We start from the raw sequence: 8,932 nt of genomic DNA on the forward strand, positions 1-8,932 counted from the left end.
AACCCCCAAAAACGGCCCCAAACCCACCCCCAGCACCACATCGGGGGGGGGGGGCACAGTGAGGCCCCAAAATCCCCAAAAACGGCCCCAAACCCTGACCCCAAACTGACCCCAAACCCACTCTCAGCACCGCGTCTGGGGGGGCACAGTGAGACCCCAAAAACCCCAAAAATGGCCCCAAAAACTGACCCCAAACCCACCCCCAGCACCACATGTAGGGGGCGGGTCACAAAGAAAAACCCCAAAAACTCCAAATTCACCCCAAAAACGGCCCCAAACTGACCCCAAACCCAGCCCCAGCTCCTCCTACAACACCTCCCCCCACACCGTGTCTGAAAGGGACACTGAGACCCCAAAACCTGCCCCAAAATCCCCCAAAATGACCCCAAACCCCCCCAAAATGACCCCAAAATCCCCCAAACCCACCCCCAGCTCTGCGTCCTGGGAGAGGTTCACGAAGTAAAACCCCAAAAACCCCAAATCCACCCCAAAAACGGCCCCAAACTGACCCCAAACCCAGCCCCAGCTCTGCCGATCCCTTAAGGGCCCCACCCTATAATGGCCCCCCCATAGAGCCCCCCCAGCCCCACAGAGACCCCAAAGTGCCCCCCCAGCCCCACAGAGACCCCAAAGTGCCCCCACTGAGCCCCCCCAGCCCCACAGAGACCCCAAAACCACCCCACTGATCCCCCCAGCCCCACAGAGACCCCAAAGTGCCCCACTGAGCTCCCCCAGCCCCACAGAGACCCCAAAACCACCCCACTGATCCCCCCAGCCCCACAGAGACCCCAAAGTGCCCCACTGAGCTCCCCCAGCCCCACAGAGACCCCAAAACCACCCCACTGATCCCCCAGCCCCACAGAGACCCCAAAGCTGCCCCACTGATCCCCCCAGCCCCACAGAGACCCCAAAACCACCCCACTGATCCCCCAGCCCCACAGAGACCCCAAAGGCCCCCCCAGCCCCACAGAGACCCCAAAGTGCCCCCCCCAGCCCCCCCAGCCCCACAGACCCCAAAGTGCCCCCCAGAGCCCTCCCAGCCCCACAGAGACCCCAAAGTGCCCCCCCAGAGCCCCCCCCAGCCCCACAGAGACCCCAAAGCCGCCCCTTGGAGCCCCCCCAGAGCCCCCCCAGTGCTCCCAGTGCTCCCAGTCCCTCACCGTTACTGGTCAGCGCCTCCTTGGGGCCCAGCAGGCCGGAGCTGGGGGGGGAGGGGACAGTCAGGGGGGTGGGGGAGGGGCAGGGGGCCCGATGGGGTCTCTATGGGGCAGGGGAGTGCTATGGGGTCTCTATGGGGTCCCTGGGGGGTCTCTATGGGGCAGGGGAGCCCTATGGGGTCTCTATGAGGAAGGGGAGCTCTATGGGGTCCCTGGGGGTTCCTATGGGGCAGGGGGGTCCTATGGGGTCTCTATGGGGTCTCTGTGGGGTCTCTGTGGGGTCTCTGTGGGGTCACTCACCTCTGGCTATGGGGCAGCCCCACAAGCAGCACAGCGGGGTTTGGGGTCTCTATGGGGTCCCTATAGGATCTGTATGGGGTCTCTATGGGGTTACTCACCTCTGGCTATGGGGCAGCCCCACAAGCAGCAGGGCGGGGTTGGGGTCTCTGTGGGGTCGCTATAGAATCCCTATGGGGTCCCTATAAGGTCTCTATGAGTCTCTATAAGGTCTCTATGGGGTCTCTATGGGGTCCCTATAGGGTCCCTATGGGGTCTCTTCAGGGTCTCTATGGGGTCGCTCATCTTCTGTTATGGGGCAGCCCCACAAGCAGCAGGGCGGGGTTGGGGTCTCTATGGGATCTCTATGGGATCTCTATGGGGTCTCTATGGGGTCTCTATGGGGTCTCTATGGGGTCCCTATAGAATCTCGATGGGATCTCTATGGGGTTTCTATGGGGTCTCTATGGGGTCTCTAAGGGGTCCCTAGGGGATCCCTATGGGGTCCCTACGGGGTTTCTATAGGGTCGCTATAGGGTCTCTATGGGGTCTTTATGGGGTCCCTATGGGGTCACTCACCTCCGGCTATGGGGGCAGCCCCACAAGCAGCAGGGCGGAGATGAGGTCTCTACAAGGTCCCTATAGGGTCCCTATGGGGTCTCTATGGCGTCCCTATAAAGTCTCTATGGGGTCCCTATGGGGTCTCTCTGGGGTCCCTATGGGGTCTCTCTGGGGTCCCTATGAGGTCCCTATGGGGTCTCTATGGGGTCGCTCATCTTCTGCTATGGGGCAGCCCCACAAGCAGCAGAGCGGGATTTGGGGTCTCTATGGGGTCTCTATGGGGTCTCTATGGGGTCTCTATGGGGTCACTCACCTCTGGCTATGGGGCAGCCCCACAACCAGCAGGGCAGGGTTGGGGTCTCTATGGGGTCTCTATGGGGTCCCTACAGGGTCTCTATAGGGTCTCTATGGGGTCTTTATGGGGTCCCTAGGGGGTCTCTATGGGGTCACTCACCTCCGGCTATGGGGCAGCCCCACAAGCAGCAGGGCGGGGTTTGGGGTCTCTATAGGGTCTCTATGAGGTCTCTATAGGGTCTCTATGGGGTCCCTATGGGGTCACTCACCTCCGGCTATGGGGCAGCCCCACAAGCAGCAGGGGGGGGTTTGGGGTCTCTATAGGATCTCTATGGGGTCTCTATGGGGTGTCTATGGGGTCACTCACCTCCGGCTATGGGGCAGCCCCACAAGCAGCAGGGCGGGGTTGGGGCTGGGCTCGGAGCGGTTCAGCCTCAGCCCCCCCAGGGCCCCCCCGGGCAGGCGCAGGGGGGGAGGGGCACCCAGGGCCCTCTGCAGGGTCAGCGGCAGCGCGGCCGCGGCCACTCCGGCCACCGAGGGCAGGGCCAGGGCGGAGCCCGCGGAGCCCAGGGCACCCTGCAGGAGAGAGGGGCTCACAAAATATCCCAAAAACCCCAAAATCACCCCAAAACCGCCCCAAAACCCTAAAACCCTAAAACCGCCCCAAAATCATCCCAAAATCATCCCAAAACCGCCCCAAAACCCCACTGAGGGCAGGGCCAGGGCGGACCCCGCGGAGCCCAGGGCACCCTGCAGGAGAGAGGGGCTCAGAAAATACCCCAAAAACCCCAAAATCACCCCAAAACCACCCCAAAAACCCCAAAATCACCCCAAAACCCTAAAACCCTAAAACTGCCCCAAAACCGCCCCAAAACCGCCCCAAAACCCCACTGAGGGCAGGGCCAGCGCTGACCCCGCAGAGCCGCAGGGCACCCTGCAGGAGAGAGAGGCTCTGAAAACACCCCAAAAACCCCAAAATCATCCCAAAACTGCCCTAAAACCCTAAAACCGCCCCAAAACCGCCCCAAAACCGCCCCAAAACCGCCCCAAAACCCCACTGAGGGCAGGGTCAGCGCGGACCCCGCGGAGCCCAGGGCACCCTGCAGGAGAGAGGGGCTCACAAAATATCCCAAAAACCCCAAAATCATCCCAAAACCACCCCCAAAAACCCCAAAATCATCCCAAAACCACCCCCAAAAACCCCAAAATCATCCCAAAACCGCCCCAAAATCGCCCCAAAATCATCCAAAACCGCCCCAAAACCGCCCCAAAACCCCACTGAGGGCAGGGTCAGCGCTGACCCCAGGGCACCCTGGAAGAACAGGAGTCCCAAAACCACCCCAAACCACCCCAAAACCCACCCCAAACCACCCCAAACCACCCCAAAACCCACCCCAAACCACCCCAAAACCACCCCAAACCACTCAAAATCACCCCAGAAGCCCCCAAATTCCCCCAAAACCACCCCAAAAGCCCCAAAATCACCCCAAATATCCACAGACCCCCCCCCCAACCCCAACTGAGCCCCTGGTGCCCTAAAACCACCCAGGACCCCCAAAACCCCCCCTGAGCCCCCCAAAACCCCCCCTTGAGCCCCCCCCAAAACCCCCCCTTGAGCCCCCCCAAAATCCCCCCTTGAGCCCCCCCAAAATCCCCCCTGAGCCCCCCCAAACCCCCCCTTGAGCCCCCCAACCCCCCCCAGAGCACCCTGACATGGGGGGGGGAGGGGTCCCCAAAATCCTCTGGAGCCCCCCAGAGCCCCCCAGCCCCCCCCAAATCCCCCCCAGGACCCCTCCCCCACTCTGGGACCCCCCCCAGATCCCCCCCATAGCCCTGATTGGCCCCTCCCCCACCCCCAGACCCCCCCCCCCCCCCAAATGATCCCCGGGACCCCCCTCGGGACCCCCCCAATCTCCCTTCCTCCCTCCCCCACCCCCTGGGCCCCTCCCCCACCCCCCAGATCCCCTCCTCCACCAGATCCTCTCCCTCACCCCCTGGGCCCCTCCCCCACCCCCTCCCCCACTCCCAGACCCCTCCCCCACCCCACCCCACCCCTCTCCCCCCCCCGCCCCTCCCCCACCTGCAGGTTGGGGAAGGCTCCATCGGCCTCGTTCCCAAAAACGCCCCCGAAAGCCGTGAAATCCTCCAGGCTGAGCTGGGGGAGGGGCAGAGAGAGGGGGAGGGGTCAGAGAGAGGGGGAGGGGGGCAGAGGGGGGGGAGGGGGTCAGTGGGGAAGGGGAGGGGTCAATGGGGTGGGGGAGGGGTCAACGGGGAGGGGGAGGGGCAGAGAGAGGGGGAGGGGTCAGTGGGGAAGGGGAGGGGCCAATAGGGTGGGGGAGGGGTCAATAGGGTGGGGGAGGGGCCAATGGGGTGGGGGAGGGGTCAACGGGGTGGGGGAGGGGTCAACGGGGTGGGGGAGGGGCAGAGAGAGGGGGAGGGGTCAGAGAGAGGGGGAGGGGGGCAGAGGGGGGGGGAGGGGTCAGTGGGGAAGGGGAGGGGTCAATGGGGTGGGGGAGGGGTCAACGGGGAGGGGGAGGGGCAGAGAGAGGGGGAGGGGTCAGTGGGGAAGGGGAGGGGCCAATAGGGTGGGGGAGGGGTCAATAGGGTGGGGGAGGGGCCAATGGGGTGGGGGAGGGGTCAACGGGGTGGGGGAGGGGTCAACGGGGTGGGGGAGGGGTCAGCGGGGAGGGGCAGAGAAAGGGAGAGGGGTCAGTGGGGAGGGGGAGGGGCAGAGAGAGAGGGAGGGGGCAGTAGGGTGGGGGAGGGGCCAATGGGGTGGGGGATGGGGAGATGGAGAGGGGAGGGGCAGAGAGAGAGGAGGAGGAGCAGATGGGGAGGGGGAAGGGCAGAGAGGGTGGGGGAGGGGCCTCATGGGGTGGGGGAGGGGCAGATGGGGAGGGGTCAATGGGGAGGGGGAGGGACAAAAAGGAAGAGGCAAATGGGGAGGGGGAGGGGCAGAGAGGATGGGGGGAGGGGCTTCATGGGGAGGGGGAAGGGCAGATGGGGAGGGGGAGGGGCAGATGGGGAGGGGCAGAAAAGGGAGGGGGAGGGGTCAATGGGGTGGGGGAGGGGCAGATGGGGAGGGGCAGAGAGTGTGGGGGAGGGGCAGAGTGGGGAGGGGCCTCATGGGGTGGGGGGAGGGGCAGATAGGGAGGGGGAGGGGTTAATGGGGAGGGGGAGGAGCAGATGGGGAGGGGCAGAGAGTGTGGGGGGAGGGGCAGAGAGTGGGGGGGAGGGGCCTCATGGGGTGGGGGAGGGGCAGATAGGGAGGGGGAGGGGCAGATAAGGAGAGGGAGGGGGCAGATAAGGAGGGGGAGGGGCAGATAAGGAGGGGGAGGGGCACATGGGGTGGGGGAGGGGCTAATGGGGAGGGGGAGGGGCACATGGGGTGGGGGAGGGGCTAATGGGGAGGGGGAGGGGTCAATGGGGAGGGGGGAGGGGCAGATGGGGAGGGGCCCCACTGGCATTTGGGAGGGCAAAGGGGGGGAGGGGCCTCGCAGGGTGGGGGAGGGGCAGATGGGGAGGGGGGAGGGGCAGACAAGGAAGGGCAGAGAGGGGCGGGGGAGGGGTCGAGGGGGGGGAGGGGCAAATGGGGAGGGGTCAATGGGGAGAGAGAAGGACAGAGAGGGGTGGGGGGAGGGGCAGATGGGGGGGCCCTCACGGGGTGGGGGAAGGGCCTCGCGAGGTGGGGGAGGGGCAGATAGGGAGGGGGAGGGGCCCCAGAGGGTGGGGGAGGTGTCAATGGGGTGGGGGAGGGGCAGATAGGGTGGGGGAGGGGCCTCAGAGGGTGGGGGAGGTGTCAATGGGGTGGGGGAGGGGCAGACAGGGTGGGGGAGGGGCCTCAGAGGGTGGGGGAGGTGTCAATGGGGTGGGGGAAGGGCAGACAGGGTGGGGGAGGGGCCTCAGAGGGTGGGGGAGGGACAGATGGGGAGGGGCTTCGCGGGGTGGGGGAGGGGCGAGCCGTCCCCTCACGGTCACATAACCCCGGGGTGGGGAGGGGCCCGACTCCCCTCGGTGGGGGGAGGGGAATTTGGGGAGGGGGGGAGGGGAAGGGAAGGGGTCCCTCCAGGGGCCTTTGGGGGGGGAGGGCCCGGAGAATCGGGGGGGGGGTTGGGGGGGTTTGGGGGGGCTCTGGGTGGGTTTTTGGGGGGATTTTTGGGTTTTTGGGGTCCCACCTGGTCCTGCAGGAACAGCAGCACTGGGGGGGGGATTTTGGGGGGATTTTTGGGGTTTTTGGGGTCCCACCTGGTCCTGCAGGAACAGCAGCACCGTGGGGGGGCTCTGGGTGGGTTTTTGGGGGGATTTTGGGGTTTTTGGGGTCCCACCTGGTCCTGCAGGAACAGCAGCACCGTGGGGGGGCTCTGGGTGGGTTTTTGGGGGGATTTTGGGGTTTTTGGGGTCCCACCTGGTCCTGCAGGAACAGCAGCACCGTGGGGGGGTTTTGGGGGGATTTTGGGGGGGATTTTGGGGTTTTTGGGGTCCCACCTGGTCCTGCAGGAACAGCAGCACTGGGGGGGGGTTGGGCGGTTTGGGGGGGCCTGGGTGGGTTTTTGGGGGGATTTTGGGGGTTTTGGGGGTCCCACCTGGTCCTGCAGGAACAGCAGCACTGGGGGGGGATTTTGGGGGGATTTTTGGGGTTTTTGGGGTCCCACCTGGTCCTGCAGGAACAGCAGCACCGTGGGGGGGCTCTGGGTGGGTTTTTGGGGGGATTTTGGGGTTTTTGGGGTCCCACCTGGTCCTGCAGGAACAGCAGCACCGTGGGGGGGTTTTTGGGGGGATTTTGGGGGGGATTTTTTGGGGTTTTGGGGTCCCACCTGGTCCTGCAGGAACAGCAGCACCGTGGGGGGGTTTTGGGGGGGTTTTTGGGGGGATTTTTGGGGTTTTGGGGTCCCACCTGGTCCTGCAGGAACAGCAGCACCGGGGGGGGGTTTGGGCGGTTTGGGGGGGCTCTGGGTGGGTTTTTGGGGGGATTTTGGGGGTTTTGGGGTCCCACCTGGTCCTGCAGGAACAGCAGCACCGGGGGGGGGTTTGGGCGGTTTGGGGGGGCTCTGGGTGGGTTTTTGGGGGGATTTTGGGGGTTTTGGGGTCCCACCTGGTCCTGCAGGAACAGCAGCACCGTGGGGGGATTTTGGGGGGGATTTTTGGGTTTTTGGGGGTCCCACCTGGTCCTGCAGGAACAGCAGCACCGTGGGGGGGTTTGGGCGGTTTGGGGGGGCTCTGGGTGGGTTTTTGGGGGGATTTTGGGGGTTTTGGGGTCCCACCTGGTCCTGCAGGAACAGCAGCACCGTGCGCGGGCCCCGGCGCAGCCCCGGCTCCAGCAGCTGCTGCAGCTCCTCCTGCGCCAGCACCCGGCCCCCGGGGGCGTCCAGGGGGGGCCACAGCGCCCTGGGGGGGGCAGGGACCCCAAAATGTCATCCGGGGACCCCCAAAATATCAACGGGGACCCCCAAAATGTCACCGGGGACCCCCAAAATATCATCCCCGACCTCAAAACAGCACCCGGGACCCCCAAAATAAGAGCCGGGACCCCCAAAATCGCACCCGGGAGCCCCAAATATCACCCGGGACCCCCAAAATAGCACCCGGGGACCCCCAAAATAGCACCCGGGGACCCCCAAAATAAGAGCCGGGACCCCAATATCGCACCCGGGACCCCCAAAATAGCACCCGGGGGCCCCCAAAATATCATCCCCGACCTCAAAACAGCACCCGGGACCCCCAAAATAGCACCCAGGACCCCCAAAATCGCACCCGGGAACCCCAAATATCACCTGAGACACCCAAAATAAGAGCCGGGACCCCCAAAATCGCACCCGGGACCCCAAGTAACACCCAGGGCCCCAAAATAGCACCCGGGGACCCCCAAAATAAGAGCCGGGACCCCAATATCGCACCCGGGACCCCCAAAATAGCACCCGGGGGCCCCAAAATAGCACCCGGGGGCCCCAAAATCGCACCGGGGTCCCCCAAAATCGCACCGGGGTCCCCCAAGTAACACCCAGGGCACCAAAATAGCACCCGGGGACCCCCAAAATATCACGGGGGACCCCCAAATGTCATCCGGGGTCCCCCCAAAATAGCACCTGGGGGACCCCAAATATCACCCGGGGACCCCCTAAACCACCCCAAAGCGCCCCAAAAGCCACCCAAGGGCCCCCAAACCCCCTCCAAATCCCTTAAGAGCCCCCCCAAGCCCCCCCGAGACCCCCCCCGAGCCCCTCCAAAAGCCCCTCAGCCCCCCCCAAGAGCCCTGAGCGCCCCCAAAACCCCGCAGCCCCCTCAGATCTCCCCCAAAAACGCCCCGAGCTCCCCCCAAAGCCCCTCAACCCCCCCAAAAGACCCCCCCGAGCCCCCTCCGCGCCCCCCAACCACCCCCAAGAGGCCTCAGAGCCGCCACGAACCCCCCCCAAAACCCCCCCCTCAGGACCCTCCGAGGCCTCTCCGCGCCCCCAAACCCCCTCAGAGCCCCCCCAAAACCCCGGCCAGGCCCCTCCCCCCGCCCCGTTCCGCACCGCTCCGTGGACCAGACGAGCAGCGGGACCTGCGAGGCCCCCGCGGGCCCCGGGCCCGGCGCGACCCCGGCGAGGGCCGCGAGCAGCGCCCACAGCGCCGCCGCCATCTTGGCTGCCCGCGAGGCCGCGCCC

General features: G+C 65.6%; 1 protein-coding gene across 1 annotated transcript in view; it reads right to left on the reverse strand.

Annotated features, from left to right (window-relative positions):
* LOC138100301 (V-type proton ATPase subunit S1-like) overlaps positions 1-8,932 on the reverse strand; it is a 9,046-nt gene extending 114 nt beyond the window's left edge. Inside the window, exons 1-6 of the mRNA XM_068998113.1 lie at positions 8,801-8,932; positions 7,550-7,673; positions 4,369-4,443; positions 2,656-2,864; positions 1,161-1,201; positions 122-135 (exon numbers count right to left, since the gene is read on the reverse strand). Of these exons, the coding sequence (XP_068854214.1) occupies positions 122-135; positions 1,161-1,201; positions 2,656-2,864; positions 4,369-4,443; positions 7,550-7,673; positions 8,801-8,907 (570 nt within the window). The 5' untranslated portion in view covers positions 8,908-8,932. The remainder of the gene's footprint in view (positions 1-121; positions 136-1,160; positions 1,202-2,655; positions 2,865-4,368; positions 4,444-7,549; positions 7,674-8,800) is intronic.

Source organism: Aphelocoma coerulescens, chromosome 31, assembly GCF_041296385.1.
Source record: "Aphelocoma coerulescens isolate FSJ_1873_10779 chromosome 31, UR_Acoe_1.0, whole genome shotgun sequence".
In the NCBI taxonomy this organism is placed as follows: Eukaryota; Metazoa; Chordata; class Aves; order Passeriformes; family Corvidae; genus Aphelocoma; species Aphelocoma coerulescens.